Source organism: Colobus angolensis, unplaced genomic scaffold, assembly GCF_000951035.1.
Source record: "Colobus angolensis palliatus isolate OR3802 unplaced genomic scaffold, Cang.pa_1.0 Scaffold109, whole genome shotgun sequence".
NCBI classification, from domain to species: domain Eukaryota; kingdom Metazoa; phylum Chordata; class Mammalia; order Primates; family Cercopithecidae; genus Colobus; species Colobus angolensis.
This window is the reverse complement of record NW_012111919.1, coordinates 6,863,056-6,886,367: the sequence shown is the minus strand read 5'-3', so window position 1 is coordinate 6,886,367 and position 23,312 is coordinate 6,863,056. Positions and strand designations below refer to the sequence as shown.

At 35.8% G+C, this 23,312-nt stretch overlaps 1 protein-coding gene across 1 annotated transcript in view; it reads right to left on the bottom strand.

The window, feature by feature from the left end:
• The window catches only part of NCOA1 (nuclear receptor coactivator 1), a 278,111-nt gene that overhangs the window by 70,165 nt on the left and 184,634 nt on the right, over positions 1-23,312 (bottom strand). Inside the window, exons 9-12 of the mRNA XM_011950985.1 lie at positions 18,699-18,876; positions 10,162-10,341; positions 8,791-8,886; positions 4,351-4,491 (exon numbers count right to left, since the gene is read on the bottom strand). Of these exons, the coding sequence (XP_011806375.1) occupies positions 4,351-4,491; positions 8,791-8,886; positions 10,162-10,341; positions 18,699-18,876 (595 nt within the window). The remainder of the gene's footprint in view (positions 1-4,350; positions 4,492-8,790; positions 8,887-10,161; positions 10,342-18,698; positions 18,877-23,312) is intronic.

Below are 23,312 nucleotides of genomic sequence, written 5' to 3'. Positions count from 1 at the left end.
AAAGTTTGACATAAAAAGATTTTCAGTTAATTGTTACATGGACCATGGACTTAACCACATTACGCAAGTCTCAAAGAACATTCTAATTAATCATTGATATGGGTACTTTATGTTTTATAGCAATGCTTCCAAACTTAATACCATAAACCCCTTCCAGCTGTGACTAATGATATACTTTCTTTGTTTTGGGACAGGGTCTCACTCTGTCACCTAGGCTGGAGTGCAGTGGCGTGATCTCACCTCACTGCAACCTCCACCTCCCGGGTTCAAGGGATTCTCCTGCCTCCGACTCCCAAGTAGCTGGGATTACAGGCTCACGGCACCACGCCCGGCTCATTTTCGTATTTTTAATAGGATGGGGTTTCACCATGTTGGCCAGGCTGAGTTCGAATTCCTGTGCTCAAGTGATCCTCACACCTCAGCCTCTCAAAACACTGGGATTACAGGCGTGAGCCACCATGCCTAGCCTTAACTATATTTTTTAAAAGATGAAAATAGCTTTATTTTAATATAAAGCTAATAGAGAGATGAACAAAGAATAAGTAAAGTCATTTGTAATTCCATCATGCAGACATAATCAGTTAAAATTTTGTTAATTTTCCAGAATTGGATAAATAGATATCTAAAAGTGAGATATTATATATGCTGTGCTTTCTTGGTCTACTTTTTCTTTTTTTTTGAGACAGTGTCTCACTCTGTCACCCAGGCTTGAGTGCAGTAGCATGACCAAGGCTAACTGGTCTTCACTTCCTGGGCTCAAGCAAACCTCCCACCTCAGCCTCCCGACTAGCTGGGACCATAGCTGTGTGCCACCATGCCTAGCTAATTTTTATATTTTTATTTTTTGTAGAGATGAGGTTTCACCATGTTGCCCAGGCTGGTCTTGAACTTCTGGACTCAGGCAATCCTCCTGTCTCAGCTTCCCAAGGGCTGGGATTACAGATATGAGCTACTGTGTCCAGCCACCTACTTTTTAATATAACAATATGTCATGGATATTTCACAGACAAGAAAAGATGATCTATTACATCCTTATATATATGTAAACAGAACTTTCATACGACCAGTTTCTAGGTTGTATAGCCTGACATTTCCCATGACTACTATTTAACTGCTGATAGATGTGCTCCAAGAAAAAGTATTCTGTGAAAAAAAAAGTCTCAGTAACAAAATTTAAAAGGTATTTTTATTGTAGAACTTCTCAGAAACTGAAATACCTTAAATATATCTTATAAATCCCCTAAAGTGGGATTACACATAAAACATCATTTCCTAGTTATAGTTATTAAGTTTGTGGAACCTAGGTTCGTATTTTACAAACTTCTCTGTAAGTAAACATCTTAGACTATAGACTCTGATTCAGTAGTCTGGGGTGGGGTCCAGAAATCTAGTTTAACAACTGACCCAGATGAATCTATCTTATCAGGGACCTTGGGAAGCACCATGACCTAGATATTTCTTTAAAGTAATAGTTTTGAATTGAACAGAACCTGGGAACTTTTTCCAAACTATACACACTTGAATGGATCTTCTCCTACTTTAAAAAGTTCCTCAAGTGATCCTGATACCTATTTCTCTCCAATCTCAATGTAAAACCATGGCTTTAATCTAATTCATGCTAGGTAGTTCCCCAATATTCTCTGACTGAAATGTGTTTTCAAACTTGATTCTGGAAAATATAATAGTAAATTCCCTTTGACAGCAGTTCATGAGTTGACTTTGTCAAGAGCAGCTAAAAAACTAAACTAAAACTAGAAACTTTAATGCATATTAGGATTTTAGACTAGTTGCTGCCATCAAAGAGTAAGTTAATGGGCAGGAAAAAAAGACAACAGATGGAGGACAAACATTTCCTGCCTAAATATCATTCACTATAAAGTTCTACACAAAATCAAAATGGTACATAATTTGTTTCACTCTTTTTATACTGTCCTAAGTGAAAAGGCAGCAAGAAAACTGCAAATGCAAACAACACCTCTCTCCAATCTTGATGGATCAATGGTTGTTAAACTTAAGCATTATTATTATTATTGTTATTATTTACTTTTTTTTTTTTTTTTTGATGGAGTTTCTCCTTGTTGCCCAGGCTGGAGTGCAATGGTGAGACCTCAGCTCACCGCAATCTCCGCCTCCCGGGTTCAAGCGATTCTCCTGCCTCAGTCTTCCAAGTAGCTGGGACTACAGGAATGGGCCACCATGTGCGGCTAATTTTGTATTTTTAGTAGAGATGGGGTTTCTCCATGTTGATCAGGTTGGTCTTGAACTCCTGACCTCAGGTGATCCTCCTTGGCCTCCCCAAGTGTTGCGATTACAGGCGTAAGCCACTGCGCCTGGCCAACTTAAGCACTATCTTTAAGGTTTGTTCAGATATCTGGGCAGGCCTTCATCTGATATTTTAATTCCGCAGGTCAATATCTTTAACAGGTGATTCTCATGACAGTGTTTCATCGACCACATTTCTCATATCTGGCTAGATACTGCTGACTAGAAAATATCAGAAAAGGCTGTGCTCAATCCACAAAACCTGTTTGTCAGGTTGTTTAGAATCTCCAAAACACTAGATTCAGTCATGTGAACTTTGGACAACTCAATTCTAAGAAAAATACAAGTTATTTCTATTGAAGATTTTTTTTCCTAAAAAAGGTAGAATGAGGGAACATTAAAAAATGACTAACGGGGAAGAGGTATTGGATTATACTTACATTTCTTTACATTTTACTCTAAATTATTTCAGTGTATATATTAATGACAAACTAGTTACTTATTATACTTTAATCAATTTGTTTTATGGTCTAGTCACATCTATGGGGAGCCTAGCCATTTGGATAATGAGACAAGCCAGATCTGCTTTGCCTTGGTGAAAATGTACATAAGTTATAGGCAAATAAATTAAATCTTTTAAGTAAAGCCTTGGAAGGCCCAACTCAAGGCAGAAATCAAAAGTACCATATACTTGAGAACTTGAAGCAATGAGTAGAGACAGTGCTGAGTTCCAAACCTACGCAAAAGTCAAGCATCACTCTTGGCAGAGGAAATCACAAAGTTCACATCCAATGGACGGCATTAGTTACTTATTGTAATGGTTTCCAAACCTGGCTGCCCTTCAGGATTGCCTGGGAAACTTTTAAAAAATACAGATTCTTGGATCTACCCACTGAATACAATCTTAAGGGGTGGTATAAGTCTAGTTAGGAGCCCACTAGGGAACCACTAGTCTGTACCAAGCTGCTCCAGAAATACCTGGATTGTGATATTTATATAGATGCTTCCTGGAAAAAGAAAAAAAATCAAACTACTTTCTCCATATATCATTAGGAAGCAGTTGACCTAAAATGTAATGAATGGAAAATCACCTATAAACTTAGGAAATCTAATGTTATGGGAAAAATGTTAAAATTAAGACTGATGAAATAATAATATTTTTAAATTGTTTTTCAGGAAAAGCCATACGAGATTCTTACAAAAGAAACTATCTAGAGATTAGAGAATAAATTTCATTGGAAAAAGAATGTTAGGCTACCATAATTAAACGACAATATTTTTAAAGTATATCAAAGCCATTTAATTCTGAACTTCTGTCAACTTTCTGGCCTTAACTCTCAAATAACTTTTCCTACGTTTCCTATAGTACTGTTAAGTTTCCTAAGGGCAGGGAATATACACATCTTATACCTCCATTATACTTACTAAGACCCAGCAGCTATGCAATAATTAATAATTTCACAGGATGTATTTTTTGACTTGAAATTTCAGCCTGAGTCAAGAGATACAGGTTCTGCAACAGTCATGAAGTAAACATGCATGACACTGATCTCTGTATTATCCAGAAGGCCTTTAACATGCTTGTTCTGCTGGGAATGATCTTTGAGAGCCAAACAAAATATTATTCTCTGAAGTCATCCTTGATTCTTCAAGTCAGAATTAATTTTTTTGTTATTTGGTTATGGTTCTATCATATCCCATGTCAAACTGATCTTTAGGGTTGTCATATATTTTCCTACTGTATTATAAGCTCTTTAAGGGCAAAACCTTCTTTCTTAGTCATCACTGTACCCCTGGCACCTTATATAGTGTTCTATGTATGTTGGGAACTTGATACATGCCTGCTGAATGAATGAATGAATGAATGAGTGACCACCACACAACATCCTATTCTTTAGAACGTGTATCCCAAATTTCAGGATCCACTCATGAATTACTTTGCTTACCCATTTCTTCCTTTCCTAAAACTGATTATTGCAAAAACTATAATTTGGAGAAAATACTTATCAAGCCATAAGTTCTATACAAACTATTCAAATGTAAGTAAAGATAAAGGTTAATGAAAACAATTGAGAGAGAAAACTTTACCTTCTTGGAACAGCTGTCTGGCATAAGATGGCTCTCTGCCCTGAGGTTGGAAAAAAGCGTAAATGCACTTCCTCACTAAATCTTCCCAACCAGTTCTGCCAGCAGCTCTCAGGGAACTAGTATCAATAGAGATGATTTTACCTGTACAAAGAACAAAAGTTTACATTTATAACAGCCTCTTTATACAAATCATCCATATTTCAAAACTAACAACTGAGTCTAAGAAATTTTCTTTCTTTCCAAATACTCAATAAACAAAAGCAACAAAAAGCACTATTAATTTTTATTACATATAATTATGAAGTATGTTATTGACATAAATTGTTTTGGTTTTGGAATGTGTTATGTCCTAGTATGTCATATTATAAAATTCAATTCAGGTCTAGGTCATACCATAATGACCTGACGCTGCTGAGACTAATGCAGTTCAAACTCCTCTGGCTTGGTCTTTGGATTCTGCTCTCTGTATACTGATGACTGACAGGAAAGGAGAGGTAAAGATGAAGTATATTGCTTGGTTTAAATTAATTTCTAATTACTAAGAGAAGAGAATACGAGAAAAGAAGCAAGGCTTTCCCTCTCTACCCTTTGTTGGGCTGTAGGAATACTGTATTTAAGACTAAACAAAGACTGAAAGCAACAAAAGTTAAATCAGAAAAACAGTAAGTGAGAACATTAAGATTTGCTAGGCAGTATGCACACGGAACACACGCTTTATAAAATTTATGGTGATTCGCCATTGTTATCATATTTAAACAAATTTCCTAAATGGCTATGAGAGAATTCAGGTAAGTCATTCCTCAGTTAACAGAGGGCCAATTAATCCAGTTTGTGAATATTAAGACCTGTTTTATCATGTTTTACACAATCTTACAGTCACACAAAATAATACCAGATATATACAGAATATATATATAAATTAAGAATTATATTAATGATATAAAAACCTGCAAACCCACCACTCAACTTTAGAACTTGACGTTACCAATATTGGTGTATCACATGTGCACTCCTCCCTTGTCACTACCCCCATCTTTAAATTCTCCTGTGAATGGGCATCTAGACTGTTAACAGTTTTTTGCCATTATAGTCAGCACTACTATGAACATCTTTCACATGTTGCATGGTACATGCATTCCCTAGGGTATATATGTAGGAACAGAATTGTTAGATTGTAGGTTATGTGAATGCAACTTTATAATATCAATTTTAAACTGTCTTCCTGAAACTTGTACCACTCTATGCTTCCACCAGCAATGCATAAGAACTAGTGCTAATCTAACATCCTTTCCATCACTTGTGTTGTCAGGCTTCTTTATGTTTTCAAACTAGTAGGTGAAAACTGCTATCTCATTGTGGTCTACATTTTTATTTTCCCCAATTATTAGAGTTCACCACTAATGTTTCCTCTTCTATGAATGCCTGATTAAATATTTTCTCCATCTTCCCCTTCTTCATACAATCAACTCAAATCTATCATCCAGTTTGTGCCTCCTCATTGAACTAATCCCCTCTTTATATACTTCATTTGGTTTGCTTAGAAATAAAATATTCATTAGACCTTTGTAACTTAGGGTCTTGAATCTGATGTACCCAGTCCTACTTTAGCAGGTTATCACCTAAGTCTTGGCATAAATGTAAATAGTAGAAAGAAAATAAACTGAAGCTCAAATAAGGGAATTTTGTCATTTAAGAACAGTTTGGGGAAAGCGTGGTGAACACTGTAACTGAAACTATAAAAGATCTTAGATTTTTAAGAATTTTAATAGCTCAACCCTTGTTTCTTATGTCAGAGATAAAAAGTTGGTTATAGCAGAGATTCCACTGCTACATAATCTTCCTATACAAGAATGCGCCTCACAGGCAGTGACTAAGGGAGGCATGTGCATGTGTGTGTGTTCATATTAAGGGTTGGCCCCACGAGAGGGCATGAGAGTTTAGAGTTTGGGGACTGGCAGGAGAGAAACTGATTAAGTTATCAGCAATGGTACCAGATGGGTAATGTAATGACTCTTAGTGAGGAATCATGAACAGCTTGATTTAGAATACCTCTGCCTACTACAGGAAAGTTTAACCAACCAACCACCAAACAACCAAACAACAATAAAAAACCTTTTTACATTTCCTAGTAAAAGACTTTTTTCTTTTTTTAAGAGATACGGATCATCCCATAAAGAGTTAAAAAGTACTACAAAAACTTAAGAAATGTTTAACATTTATTATACCTATTCTTTTTAGCTAAGTCAATTCTATGATTTATATAATAAAATGTTAGTTTTACATTTTAAGTATATTTTATATTTCCTTGGTATCTTTATACATTAAGTGTGTACAGTATAGTGATGCCCTTTTAACAGCGCTTTAGTGAAAAGTAATGTAATACAAGAAAGAGCTCCACATTAGGACCTAAAGGTGTCCATTCTCGGCAAAGGGCTGTATGGTTTTGATCAAATCACCATCCCCTCATTTGTAAATCCAGGTTGGATTCTGTGATCTTTGAGGTTGCCTCTGTATATATAGTTATTTTGTGGCCCAGAGGCTAATCTTTTATTTTACACGATTATGGTTATTTTTATATATTTATACATATTACCAGCTATATCTAAAATTTTAACACCTGGGTTCTTAGAAACAAAACTACCACGGATAACACTGCTCCTATGAGAAAATAAAGTCCTTAAAACAATCCAATTTACAATTTATAGAAATGCAATATGAGGAAAAGCTGAAACATATTGTTCCTAAATTAGCCTCATAACTTTTAGGCCTTCCTCATCTCTGACATTTTTTCTGTGACCTGACAATAACCCTTTTCAACACATTTTCATTCTGCTATCTCACAAAGCCCTTCTTTGGTTTCTTTTTAGGTTAACTGGTTACTGACCAATTTTCCTTTTCAATGGACTCTATTTTTCCTTCATGAAAAATACTTTCAATTTTCAATAATTAAAAAAATAATTTTTTAAATTTAAATAAGAAATTTTTGTTTTGGCACAAACCCACACATCCACAGTAAGCTTATTAAATTTTTCCAGTATTGTTCATGGTAGAGACCGGAAAGGAACGTAATACATGGTAGACTCAAAAATGGAATGAAGAAAGGTATGATAATTGATAATTACTATCCTTAGATGCCATCTCTCTGCATTCAGAGACATTCTCTTCACCATTTTCTATTATCTGTGCTAATTTATCCATACTAGTTCTTTAGTAAGAGCAGCGCAGCTGGAAGTTTATCATTAAAAACACAAGCACAAAGCATACAACATTGGAATATTAGATTATTGGGACTAAAAAATTAATATATAATGAAATAGGATCTTATAAAAAGGTGATAAAAGTCAAAATGTACACTAAAACTAAACTTTCACAAAGCAGAAAATTCAGAAGAAATGATTTTTAAAATCTTAGTCTGCCAGAAAACACACCTCTAATATTTATCTCTATTTTAAAATTAGAGAGGTAAGTGAGATACATTTAACCCTGGTTGTTGTAAAAGCATGCACACACAATGTGTTAGTGTAAAGATAAAATCAAATAATATAAGAAAAATACTTCATCAGCTATAAAGAACAGTAACAATTTGTCCTTGCTGAAAATAAAATCTGAAGTAGGCCTTTAAGAATGCCTTATTTATAGGCAGTCTGTTACTCAGTTTGAGGTTCTCCTGCCCTCCTTCTAGTACTTCTAACTTACCTCTCTGTCTTGCTTATCTTTAGAAACTTCTGCAGCTCTGGTTCCTCAATTAGGAGTACCCGTTCTGCATCAAGACCTTTTGTTGCTGCCCCTCTTCCAAGACCCACACTTTAAATACTGGGCACCACTCCATCCTTTGGGTCTCAGTATCAGCTCCTCAGACAGGCCTCTGCTGACCAACTAATTTCATATATCCTCCCTTTTACCATCTCATAACTTTTCCATCATCAAAAATAACACAATTTGTCATTGAATTATTTTTGTTCAACCATATACATCTTGGGGAATCACCTAGTGACAGGCACTTCTAGGGACTCAATCAGTATGGGCTAAATAAATTTAAAGAAAAAGAATTAAAAAAAAAAACAGAAATAGCCAGATACATTTAAACATAATAGTAAAACTACCATATTCATATCTATTTTAAATAAATGTATGTATATCTACATATTTACATGTCTATATCTTCTAAATTTCTTTAAGCATTTTATTCTATGATTATGAAAAATAATTTATAATCAAACAAATACAGGTATATAACGTTATAAAAAGTGTTCTCTCCAGCACCCTGACCATGACAATGACTATAGTATCTAAGAGCACCATTTAAAATGTTTTTTGTGTAAGACTAGGGAGCAAAGCCTAAATCTCCTAGAACAGAAAGACATTCTGGATATAATTAGTTTTAAGGACAGAGTCACATTATTAATACCTATGGAACATTCTGAACTTTACAATTAGTACCTGTAGTATCTTGCTTGGTCATAAAGGATTCTACACCTGTAATAGCTGGAGGCCGAGGTAATCGCCGTGCAATACAAATCAGACATGACTGGAAATCTGCCCAAAACAAGAAGGGGAAATTGAAGGAAAGAGAATAGAAAATGGTTTACCTCTATCACTTGCCATTAATGGTTTTCAAAAAAACAATACATGTTACAGGACCTGACATAATATTGAAATCATTCTTATCTAATGTATATTAGAAATAAACTTTCTGGCAACCAAAAACTGACAGCTCCAGGTAGAGAGTTAGTTGGCATAAACTATTCCTTCCTATTGAATGCTCTTATATACACCAGAGCAGAATGATGCATTTCATGTACGGATAATAACAACTAGAAGTAGTAGTTTTGGTTAGATATAAGTGGCACAGTGTTTTTTAAAATACAGTTTTGTAGTCAATTTCTTATATTCACCAGTACTTAATGGCTGCAAAGATTATTCTTATAACCACGGTGTAGATAATTATATGAGAAAAACAACCTTTAACTCTGAAGCACCATTTTGCTCTTGACAGATGACTTCATGTTTTTAGGATATACAATTTTTTCTAAGTCCTATTCCCAAATTTTGTTTTGAGGATGTTAAACACAGTATCACACAGCTAAAAACGAACTTTAATCAAATAAGACTTGGCATGTGTATTTTGTAAGAAGTCTCCAGTTGATTGCCACCTCCATTTCCTGGTGAGACCTGCTACGTATATGGCTTTTTTGCATCTGACTGACTTCTTGTCTACTACCTTCCCTTGTCCTTACTCCAGTTCTCAATTTGTGATTTTCTAAACTTAGCCCAGTCTAAGTTTACATGGAAAACTCATCCACTGTCACATATTTAACTAATTCCATGTTAACACCATGTTCATATTAGAGCTTCAGCATGTTTCCATCTGTTCATAAGTTTTCTCCTTATAAATTACCTTGTATAGCCTGAAAAATGCCAACTCTATTCTCCAATGCTCCCTACACTCTAAACTTGAAACTTTCTAAAAATCAGAGCTGTTCAACAGTCTGCTGCATCTGGTACATTTCCAACTGGCAGCAGTTAGTTACATCTCTTATTTCTAGACAGCAAGTTGGTCTGAATTATTTGACATTTTAGTGGGAATGCCAGCTTAAAACTAAGAATCTGGGGGGCATATTAAAGGAATGATTCTAGATGTAATTATTGTTTTTTAAGTATTAAGAATATACAGCAAATGGAATAGTTACTATGATACATACTATAGTAACCAAAAATACTATCTGAAAAAGGCAGTTTATAATTAATTTCCTCTCCTTTCCTTAAAGTCACAGAAGAAATAAACACTTTAAAATGAAAATTTGGCTTTACCTTCTCCATCCTCTTGAATTGATTTTGGCTGTGACACAGTGAAACACTGCATTACTTCATAACGCTGGCAAGCTTCTTGGTTCTCGGTTCCTGGCTCATCTGGTGGGTGAATTAGCATCCTGCAGTTAAAGGTATGGCTGTTTCGTCGTGTTGCCTCTTGAGGCCAAGGAACTCCATTTACTGAGGAAGAAAAATTGATTATGTGCTTGTGAATATGGTGAAAAAGCACAAACTCTGAAGATACAAAAGATGTACTTTAAGCCATCTGCTTAATTAGATACTCAGATTAAAAGACAGACTGACCTCTTCAGATCTAACATTATCCTGAGGCAATAGAATATTTATCTCCCTAGCAAATCTAAATGTCTACCAATTAGAAAACTGTAACATTTCCAAGAAAATACATACGATCTTCCCCTCAAATATTATCATCAAAGACAAAAATTAAAAATTAAAACTTACTAGTCATTTTGCTCAGAATTTTATAGCAGTTAATTAATGAGTTTTTCAGTTGGTTTCCAGTTATACTTTGACAATGAAAAAATGATTCACAACCACAGGTATATTGATAAGTGGGGTTTTAACTTGGCAATCATGGATCCTTAAGGTTGGCTTTTGTGTGGATGTGCACCTTTCTGGGGGAGATTTCAATTTTCTCAGAGTCTGTGACTCAAAAAAATATTAAGAATATAGAGCAATCTCAATTTCTCATAACCATTTTCTCCTTGTGCTTTATTTTACTTAACTAGCACAGTTCATATGCTACAATATCTTGGATATAGTGGATAATCAATATTATTATATTAAAAAATGGCTAAAAAAGGAATGTCACCTGATCCACTATAGGCAAAACGAATTCAGTTGCAGAAAAGGTATCCATTTCAAGTAAAAACCACTGTGTGGTAGGTCATAATTTCCCAGTCATAGTGTCATGTTTAAATCATGTGGTCATGAGATATCAGAGGGTTTTTAAGGCTGCCTTTTTTTTTTTCTAAGACGGAGTCTCACTTTGTCACCCAGGCTGGAGAGCAATGGTGCGATCTCGGCTCAACACAACCTGCGCCCTCCTGGGTTAAAGCGATTCTCCTGCCTCAGTCTCCTGAGTAGCTGGGATTATAGGTGTGCTCCACCACGCCAGGCTAATGTTTGTATTTTTAGTAGGACAGGGTTTCACCATGTTGGCCAGGCTGGTCTCAAACTCCTAACCTCATGATCCACCCATCTCGCCCTCCCAAAGTGCTGGGATTACAGGTGTGAGCCACCATGCCTGGCCAAGGCTACTTTTTCACTGTTCCCGAACATTTTCCTACCTTAAACTCTCCAATGACCTTCCTTCCTTTTTTCCATCTCATCCTTTATTAAGTGTTAGAGGAAATCAGGGAAACAAACCCATATTGGTATTAGAAGTCTTGGGTTCTGCTATTAGCAAGTTCTAAGGTTTGGGTTAATTAATCTTTGACGCTCATTGTCTCATTTTTTAAAATAAAAGAATCCACTACATTATCTCTAAAGTCATTTATACTTTAAAATTTCATAATAAAATACATAAGATACCTTGATGCTTGATTCAAATATCAGTAGTGATTTTAATAGAAATAATCATTTCAAGTCCCCAGTTACAACAAACACATATTACTATTTTCAAAAGGAAATGAAGTTTCTATTCTGTTGGGGGAACAATGTAGAAAACGAAGAGCTATGAATAACATTTTTATATGCATGTCTGGTTTAGTTATATAGGATTTCTGTCCAAGGTCCTCCCCTTCACTTTTGGAGCACATATAGGCTAAAGAGTGGAAGGAAAGGGAAGAAAAAAAGAAAAATGAATGTAAAAACTAGCATATCCATTCATTTTTAGAGCTCTCTTCTCATGTACTGAATAAATGGATTAAGTTGTCTAATTATTAGGAAAACTCTCCAACTAAATAGACCCTATGATAAAAAATGGATCTGTGCCAGGCGTGGTGGCTCATGCCTGTAATCCCAGCACTTTGGGAGGCTCAGGCAGGCGGATCATGAGGTCAGGAGATTGAAACCATCCTGGCTAACATAGTGAAACCCTCTCTCTACTAAAAATACAAAAAATTAGCCAGGCATGGTGGCAGGCACCTGTAGTCCCAGCTACTTGGGAGCCTGAGACAGGAGAATGGCATGAACCTAGGAGGCGGAGCTTGTAGTGAGCCGAGATCGCGCCACTGCACTCCAGCCTGGGCGACACAGCAAGACTCCGTCTCAAAAAAAAAAAAAATAAAAGAAAAAAAAGAAAAGGATTTGTTAACACTACTCATAGAAATCAGAGATGACACAATCACATGGAAAAATGCCCCGTGCTCATGAATAGGAAGAATAAATATCATTAAAATGGCCATACTGTCAAAGCAATTTACAGATTCAATGCTATTCCTACCAAACTACCAATGACATTTTTCACAGGACTAGAAAAAACTATTTCAAAATTCATATGGAACCAAAAAAGAGCCCAAATAGCCAAGGCGATCCTAAGCAAAAAGAACAAAGCTGGGGACATCACGTTATCTAACTTCAAACTATATTACAGGGGTACAGTAACCGAAACAGCATGGTACAAAAATAGATGCATAGACCAACAGAACAGAATACCAAGCCTAAAAATAGGGCCGCACACCTACAGCCATCTGATCTTTGACAAAGCTGACAAAAACAAGCAATGGGGAAATTGACTCCCTAGTCAATAAATGGTGCTGGGATAACTGGACAGCCACATGCAAAAGATTAAAACTGGATCTCTTTCTTACACCATATACAAAAATCAACACAAGATGGATTAAAGACTTAAATGTAAAACCCAAAACTATAAAAACCTTTGGAAGACAACTTAGGCAATACCACTCTGGACACAGGAACGGGCAAAGATTTCATGATGAAGACGCCAAAAGCGATGAAAATAAAAGCAAAAATTGACAAATGGGACCTAATTAAATGTAAGATCATCTGCACAGCAAAAGAAACTGTCAAGAAAGTAAACAGAACCTACAGAAAGGGAGAAAATATTTGCAAACCATGCATCTGACAAGGTCTAATATCCAGTATTCATAAGGAACTTAAAGAAATTTACAAGGAAAAAACAACCCCATTAGAAAGTGGGCAAAGGACATCAACACTTTCTCAAAAGAAGACACACATATGGCCAACAAGCATGTGAAAAGAAGCTCAGTATCACTGATTATTATTAGAGAAATGCAAATCAAAACCACAATGAGATATCATCTCACACCAGTCAGAATGGCTATCATTAAAACATCAAAAAATAACAGATGCTGGCAAGGCTGTGGAGAAAAGGGAATGCTTATACACTGTTGGTGGGAGTGTAAATTAGTTCAACCATTGTGGAAAGCAATGTGGTAATTCCTAAAAGAACTAAACAGAACTGCCATTTAACCCAGCAATCTCATTACTGGATATATACCCAAAGGAACAAAAATCATTCCACCATAAAGACAGATGCAAGTGTATGTTCACTGCCACAGTATTCACATTAGCAAAGACATGGAATCAACCTCAATGCCCATCAATGGCAGACTGGATAAAGAAAATGTGGTACATATACACCATGGAATACTATATAGCCATAAAAAAGAATGAGACCATGTCCTTTGCAGGAACATGGATGGAACTGGAGGCCATTATCCTTAGCAAACTAACACAGGAACAGAAAACCAAACACTGCATGTTCTCACTTTTAAGTGTGAACTAAATGATGAGAACTCATAAACACAAAGCGGAACAGACACTGCACCTACTTGACGGTGGAGGCTGGGAGGAGCAAGAGCATCAGAAAAAATAATTATTGGGGGCTAGGCTTAGTACCTTGGTTGATATGGTTTGGCTCTGTGTTGCCACCCAAATCTCATCTCAAATTGTAATCCCCACATATTGAGGGAGGGACCTGTAATCCACATGTGTTGAGGGAGAGAGAGGTGAATGGATCATGGGGCGGTTCCCCCCATGCTGTTCTTGTGATGGTGAGTTCTCAAGAGATCTGATGGTTTTATAAGCATCTGGAAGTTCCTCCTTTGCTCTCTCTCTCTCCTGCCTCCTTGTGAAGAAGGCGATTGCTTCCTCTTCTCCTATGATTATAAGTTTTCTGAGGCCTCCCCAGCCATGTGGCACTGCGAGTCAATTAAACCTCTTTCCTTTATAAATTATCCAGTCTCAGGGAAGTTCTTTATCACAGTGTGAAAATGGACTAATACACCGGGAGACAAAATAATCTGAACAACAAACCCCCATGACATGAGTTTACCTATATAACACACCTTGCACATGTACCACTGAACTTAAAATAAAAGTTAAAAAAAAAAGACTTTACATTTTTGTTTACAACTTGGCTTCGATAACGTTTACCCTAATCTATTTGGTTATCAGGGACAGTTTCAACTTTCTGAAGGTGTCTACAAAGAAAGCTACTTGCGGAATGTTACTAGAAGAAGAGCTAAATATCTAATCACACTCAGTTCAGGTAAAAGGAATGAAGGTAGATAAAAAGAAAAGAGGTGGAGGAATGGTTAGTAATTAAGGTAGGATTAAGGAGCCAAGAGAAGAGCAGACAGTGATGAAGATGAGAAAGGCGTTTCCTTGAAGTTTAATTTCATGACCTGTTATGGTGGTCAGTATATCTAAATTGTATAAAACACTTTTTGAGATGTGAAAAAAAAAGTTGAAAATAATCACCACAACAAAAGAAACTAAAGTCATTTTGGTAATAATTTACATGTCAACTATCATATCTTCTTAAAACAACAATAATTAACAGCAAGTTCAATTCCAAACTTATAGGCCTCTCAAATATAAGCTGCTAAATATTTTAGGTGATCTTTCTAGATATCCCGATTTCACAAGATTAGATTGTTTTAAGTTAACCGAACTATTAATAGTTTACCATGACAAAACTTTTTTGAACTTAAATATTCTTTTAAACAGTAGGCAGTGAGCTACATATTTATGCAAAAAGATGACAGCATCAAACACATAAGGTCCCATATACTCTGTGGAATGGAAACAAGAGGATAGACCTATACTAGAGGTACAAAGCTTCTGACAAAATTCAGTATTTTGTGTGCGGGAGGGTGCAGTTTTCACTATCTAGCTAGAAAGCAACATGCCTAATCTTCATGCAGTTCCTTTCTTAACTCACCATATGATTCCTCTTTAAAAGGATAAATGCCACTGATAATGTTTAAAAAACCTAGTAAAACAAACCCAAAGTATTAAAAAATGACTAACAAAAGCCCCCTGTATAGGGAAAAGTAGCAGTTTAGCATTACAGTTTAAAAAAGAAGAACAGGGTCCAGCGTGGTGGCTCACTCCTGTAATCCCAACACTTTCAGAGGCTGAGGCAGGCAGATCACCTGAGATCAGGAGTTCGAGACCAGCCTAGCCAACATCACCTGGTGAAACCCCATCTCTACTAAAAATACAAAAATTAGCTGGGCGTGTTGGTGGGCGCATGTAATCCCAGCTATTTGGGAGGATGAGGCAGGAAAATTGCTTGAACCCAGGAGGCAGAGGTTGCAGTGAGCTGAGATCATGCCATTGCACTCCAGCCTGGGTGACAAGAGCGAAACTCTGTCTCAAAAATAAATAAATAAACAAATAAAAAAGAAAAATGGAACTATCCTACTGAATGTGATCTATAAAAAAAATTTGCCTCAATTTCTACAGAATAATTTCTATGTGCTTCTAAGAGCACACTATGAAAGGACAAGATTGTCCTTCCTTCACATCAATTTCTAAGCTAAAAGCATAATCAAAACAAGCTAGTAATTGTTAATAATAATTGTAGATCTACCATTCAGAAGTTAAAAGCTCCGAAACATTTAGAAAAAGCCAGTAACAGGAATAATAATAGCTAAAACAAAAAGAATTTAATACGAGCCAAGAAATATGCTAAGCAACACTTACCCCTTAACCTTCCAATCAAGGATGAGGAGTAGAGGGGTCAAATGTCTTGTCCAAGGTCACACTGCTAATTAAGTAGCAGAGTCAGAATGCATAGCCCATTTCTGTTTTATACCAGAAAGGCTATGCTCTTAAGTACCATTGTGTCTCCATCATTTGAGATATAAATAGTATGAATTTATAAAAAGACTTGCTTTCTAAAATTTCTTTTTTCAAACTTCAAGTTCCAATTTATTAGAATTTCACAAATAAGTCTATGTTCACTAACATCTCATTCTTTGTAATCTCAGCCTTTCACAATATAATCTTTTTATAACCATCTGTGCAAGTATAAGTATATCCATGTACACTTGTGCTTTTGGACAAAATTTCTCACCATACCAGCTTCCCAGCATTCAGATTTTGTTTCTTATAAATAAAATGTTATGCTTAAAAAGTACAGATTTTAGACACTGAAATATTCTAAATCTGTAAATTCAAAAGCAATTTTAAAAGTTTGACTTTTAACTTTTTTCTTCAAAATTTCTCCTTGGAAATAACAAATCAAAAATAAGAAGGCAGTGCTTTGAATCATGTATATGTGATATATTTATATAAGGTGAGTACATATATAAATAATGATCCTAAATTTTTCTTCAAATTTCTTCCTTGATAGGTTCTGAATCTTGATTTGATTTTTGTTTTCCCCAGTGGTTGATAATGAAATACACATAAAATGATTCTACTTAGTCTCTTTCCTTAATTTTCTAATACTTTGATTATTCTAACAATAAAGGTTTGAACATAGGTACTATAATTTATTTTCTTCTAAATGCTTTTTGGAAATACCTTGAAAGAAGCTATTGGCTTTTCTAAGTTAGTGTAGTTGGCCTTTATTCTTTTGGTGGGACCATCTCATTGGTTTCTAATGGATGATCAACCAACACTGCAAGATTATGTGATCTATTCTATTACTACTGAGCTTGCCCTATCTTTGTTTGTCTACACTACTGTATAAGAAAGTAGTATTACTTTTTCAATGTTTCTGTTCTTCCATTTTGGGGGAGTGAGGGAAAGATACCTCTGCAGCAAAAACTTCATATTCCTCCCTATTGTGAAAGGCTGCTCAGAGAGGCAACAATGAACTGTCAGCTCAGCTGAGGATCACTGTCTTGTAAGTAGCCAGGAGCAGCACCACCAGCAAGCACATTAAGCTAGTAGATGACACTCTCTCCAAATTTACCTACTGGCAGTGATTTGGGGGAACCCGAATAGTCACAGATCTACAGCATCCTGAGAACCATGCAGAACAGGTAATGTGGCCCTTCCACAAACAATAAGCCCCTTCTTCAGAAGTCAGAAAACAGCTCATCCTTGTTTTCTGTGACCATAGGCCTCTTTCCAACCAGGAAGGCTGCTAAACCCAACAAATACCTTGTTATTCAACATGAGACTAAAATTAAATTAGATTTTTTTGATACAAAACAAAATGCAATAGCTCAGTTAAATCCATACACCAGTAGTCCTCAGAATTTGTGAACAGTAGAACAAAAGAATCTACAGTCCATGGCTAGGGAAAGAAATCTTAAGTATTACCTACAGTGACATCAGGGGAATCTTACATTGTTTGACTTCCTTGACCACATGCCTCAGTTTCCATACTAAATGGTATGGTAGAGTCCTAACTCTCCAACTCAGATACTTTATCACACAGTATCTGTCTGAAAAACTAATGTGTGGTAAATTTATCTGCGTGATAAACTGCTTTTATTTCAGAGCTCACTGAACACATAAACTATGTGGAAAAAAAGGAACAAAAAATCTAAAACAGAATGGAATATGAAAAGTAATATGAAAAATTTCTTATTTATCTACAAAATGTATACTAACTATTGAAAAATATACACACTCAGATGTAAAGGTAGCAATGCAATCACTAGTAGTAACTGGAACTTGAGCACTGAAAAACTTTAGAGGAGCCTGAAATTTCAAGAAGTAAACAAAGGCCTGCTGTTAGTCCATCCATGCGTTTACAAGAATTAGAAAAAATCCCCTAATTCCTAAAGTCCCAGCCCTGCCCCAAGGCACAGGGTTCAGTGAATAAAAGAGACACTAGAAATTAGACTCCATCCATCCTCTCAGCTAGGCTACTCAGCAGTGAATAGCCCATCCAACCATACTTGGAACTCCTCCGTTAAAGCACTTAAGTGTAAAAACATTAATTTTAGTAGGTATATGACATATATTCTTTCCTTCTTCCCTCCCTCTCATTCCCTCTCTTTCTCATTTCTATTCTTTTTTCTGTGAGCAGGGTAAAGGAAAGAATATACATTTGTCTCTTTCTTGAACATAATCAAAATTGAAAATAATTCTCTCCAACTACTGTGGCGTGACACAGTATAAAGGAAGAAGCTGAAAGGAATGCTCTCCATCAGTTATTTGATGACACTCCCCTTCATATTTATATCGGAGACTGAAACTACATTGAAAAAATATTTTAAATACATATATATAATACAATGTGTTATAAATGTAATAATCACGTATTATAGATTACACATATTATATAAGGAGAAGATACAGAGAGCTAGTATTCTTTTTAAAAACACATTTCTGTTTACCTAGTGATTTTGGTAGCAGATTCTTCACAAATTCTGCATGATCCCCCACATGCAGGATGCTGTAGACGCTGGTATTCATTAATTCCTCCTGATTGTAACCTAAGTAGCTGGTCACATTCTCTGACACAAATACAATTCTCCCTTCACAGTTCACAACAAAGAAAAATCCATCCAAAGCCTGCAAAATCAAAAGAAAAAAATGGTTTGGAGGTTGAAAGATAAAAGAAAAATTAAACCCTACATTTTTCTATTAAAAAAGAGATCAGAAATATATGTCAAGACCTGGTCTCTGTCCTCAAGGAAACTGTGGTACTGTAGGAAAGAAAGACATAAATATAATAAAATATCAGTGATAAAATGCAGATCAGAGACATACACAAAATAGTCTACAAGCACACAGAAGGATGCCTAATTTGGGATCAGGGCGGGGGTCAAAGAAAGGTACAGACCCCTACCTAACATATAAAAGGCATAGTGGAGGAGGAAGAGGACTGAAGGAAGAACATTCCAGTAAGTGGAGAGAGCACTGCACAAAAAGAAAACGAACAAGCAGTTTGGAGCTGCTGGAGTATATGGTACAGCAGAGGTGGACAGGAGACAAATCACAGGGGCTTCCTATGCACTGAGATGGAGCCAGGGGTCTCCAAAAGGAGACATATGCATCCTATGGGGCATATAATATCTACAAGGGTGCAGGGGAAAAGTTAGAACCTCTATGTATATTGTAAACTAAAACATAATAAAGAAATTAAGCTTAAGCGTATTAACACTCTGGTGCCTGACTCAGTGTAGACAGTCACATATTACAAAAACCCTGGTATCCTGAGGAAGAGCCAGAATGCAGAGGTTGACTGTGGCACCTTACTTATTTGTAATCTTTTCATTTATTGCAACATGTTGCAGCTTACTTGCTGCAGAATGTATATAAGCAATAAAATCAAGATCCCGAAAACATAGAACATTTACAGAATTTTGTAACAAAATGTAAAATGACCATAAAAATCCTTTGGATCATACAGGGTCTGCTGGTTATCTACAGCAAAATTAAAAGACCTGTCTAACAATGTTGACGGGTTACTCATTTTTCCTTTAAAAAAAGGCCAGGGTACCAAGTTTGCTGTCCAGCAGATACTCACCAAAAAAGTAAACACATTTTTTTTTCCTCCAGGATTAAGATGAAATTTTAACAATGAATAAAAAGTAAACTGCTTTTTAAAAAGACACTAACACTATAGAGAAAGCATGTGAAAATGGATGTTTGGAAATGTTACCACTGTTACAATTTTGTTCCTGAAAATGACAGTGATACTGAAAATGACGTGGATAGCTTGTACAATTTATCTTATCTCATCAGTTTAAAACCTTAGAGCATTTTATCTGTCGAAAAATGTTCCAATTAGATTCTCAGTGGTGGCCCTTTTTTCTTTTTTTCTTTTTTTTTTTTTTGTTTGAGAGAGTGCAGTGGTGCAATCTTGGCTCACTGCAACCTATGCTTCCTGGATTCAAGTGATTCTCCTGCTTCAGCCTCCCATGTAGCTGGGATTACAGGCATGTGCCACCGTGCCCCACTGATTTCTGTATTTTTAGTAGAGACGAGGTTTCATCATGTTGGCCAGGTTGGTTTGAAACTCCTGACCTCAGGTGATCCACCTGCCTTGGTCTCCCAAAGTGCTGAGATTACAGGCATGGACCTCTGAGTCAGGCCTTTTTTTTTTTTTTTTTTAATGTGAAAACGCAACACCTTCTGATGTTTGGAAGAATCATTTTTTTTTTTTTAAATCAAGGAAACTGGAATGTCAATAAAAACCTTTGCAAAGTTTGTGGGTTGGATTTAAAAATGAGTATCATAATTTAGTAAACACATCCAAGGACATAGTTTTCCATTTGCCTCTACCTTATTTTTGTAAGGTGCATTTTTCAGCTACGATGATTTTTTTTAATTGAGAAAAACTAATATGTATTTATGGTATACATGTTTTCAAATATGTATACATTGTAGAATGGCCAAATCAAGCTAATGAACATAAGCACTCCCTCATATACTTATCATTTTTTGTGGTGAAAACACTTAAAAGCTACTCTCTTTGCAATTTTCAGGTATAAAAGAATTGTTACTAACTACAGTCACCACAATGTACAATAGATCTCTTGAACTTATTTTTCCTAATTGAAAGGTTTTTATCTTTTGACCAACATCCGTCCAATCTACCCACCCTTCACACAGACCCCAGTAACCACCATTCTACTCTCTCTTGTGAGTTTGACTTTTTTAGATCCCACATATAAGTGAGATCATGTGGTATCTGTCTTTCTGTGTCTGGCTTTTAATTAACATAATGTCTTCTAGGTTCATACATGTTGTCGCAGATGACAGGATTTCCTTTTTAAAGGCTGAATAGTATTCCGCTCTGTGTATATACCACATTTTCTTATTCCATTCATCCATTTTTGAACACTTAGGTTGATGCAAATTAAAACTATGATGAGATATCACTTCATATCCGTTAAGTGTAGGTGAGGATGTGAAGAAAAGAGAACATCTATTATGGGAAATAGTAGGGAGGTTCCTCAAAAAACTAAAAATAGAACTACCATATGATCCAGTAATCTCAGTACTGAGTATATATCCAAAGGAAATGAAATCAGTATGTCAAAGAGATGTCTGCACTCCCATGTTCACTGCAGCATTATTCACAATAGCCAAGATATGAGAATCAAGCTAAGTGTCTGCCAACAGATGAATGGACAAGATTATTTAAACCAAATATTAAATTAAATTTAGTAATACATCTCCATTATCACTTCATCACAAAGATTATAAACAAGATTTAAAGCAAGATTGAAGCACAACCCATTGTTTTCATTTAAAATATTGCGAATACTTTCTTTAGCAAGAACAAAAAGGAACAAAGCTATTTTTATTCTACCTGATTGCTGTGACTTACTTAGTCCATAATGCAAAGGAGACAGGGATGTGATTAATAATCTTTAAAATCTCAATACTAGATAAACTCTTTGTAAAAATATTTTGGGTTTAGATGAGCATGGGAAAGTACCTCATATCTAAACTGGGTTTATAAAACCGCTCAGATTAGCTGTAAGTCTCATAGTGGGTGATCAATGTACATTTATGTGCCTTGAAGTTTATATAAAAATAGAAATAATTTAAAAACAGATTTATTTTTCAAAAATAGCCCTGAAACTTCTTTTAAAATGTTCTTTGCATCAGTATAAATACAATTTAACTTGTGTTTTCTTACAAATATATGCTTATAAAAAATTAAAATACAAAAATATAAAAATGAGGTTGATAGTGGAAGATCTGCCAGAATTCCGCCCTCAAGAGACTAGTAACATTTCAGGGAATAATTTTTGAGACTATTCCTATGAATATAGAAGCATCTCTGTTTTTTAAAAGTATGTCTGGTTAATACAACCTGTTATTACTTGTTCTTGTTCTACAAGTTTCCCTCATATGTTGTTTATCTAATTAACTAAAAAGTGTGCTCCTGGGAAGGAAACTTCCTATTCTCCCAAGACCTGACAGCTGGTTTTACTGCATACAGAGAAGACAACAAATGCCTGTGCACTCAGTAATCAATCTGAGAACTTTTCCAAACTCTGCCCAGGATGTCATCCTTTGAAGACCACCATGTGTCTCATGGAAGGATTCACATTAGCCAAGGCTTCTCACAGGGCCCTGGCTTTAAATGAGACTACCCAAGTGACTGTGACTGGACAAAGTTCTAGGAATAAAAGACATTACCCAAAACTATAAAAACCCTAGAAGAATATCTAGGCAATACCATTCAGTACATAGGTATGAGCAAAGATTTCATGATGAAAATGCCAAAAGCAACTGCAACAAAAGCAAAAATTAACAGATAGGATCTAATTAAACTCAAGAGCTTCTGCACAGCAAAATAAACTATCATCAGAGTGAACAACCTAAAGAATGGGGTAACATTTTTGCAATCTATCCATCTGACAAAGGTCTAATATCGAATCTACAAGGAACTGAAACAAATTTACAAGAAAAAACCAAACAACCCCATTAAAAAGCAGGCAAAGGGCATGATCAGACACTTCTCAAAAGAAAACATTCATGCGGCCAACAAACGTATGAAAAGAAGTTCAACATCACTGATCATTAGAGAGATGCAAATCAAAACCACAGTGAGATACCATTTCATGCCAGTCAGAATGGTGATTATTAAAAAGTCAAAAAACAATAGATGCTGGCAAGAGAAAAAGGAACGCTTTTAGACTGTTGGTGGGAGTGTAAATTAGTTTAACCATTGTGGAAGGCAATGTGGCGATTCCTCAAAGATTTAGAGGCAGAAATACCATATGACCCAGCAATCCCATTACTGAGTATATATCCAAAGGAACATAAATCATTCTGCTATAAAGATACATGCACATGTATGTTCACCACAGCACTACTCACAATAGCAAAGGCCTGGAATCAACCTAAATGCCCATCAATGATAGACCGGATAAAGAAAATGTGGTACACCGGGCGCGGTGGCTCAAGCCTGTAATCCCAGCACTTTAGGAGGCCGAGACAGGCGGATCACGAGGTCAGGAGATCGAGACCATCCTGGCTAACAC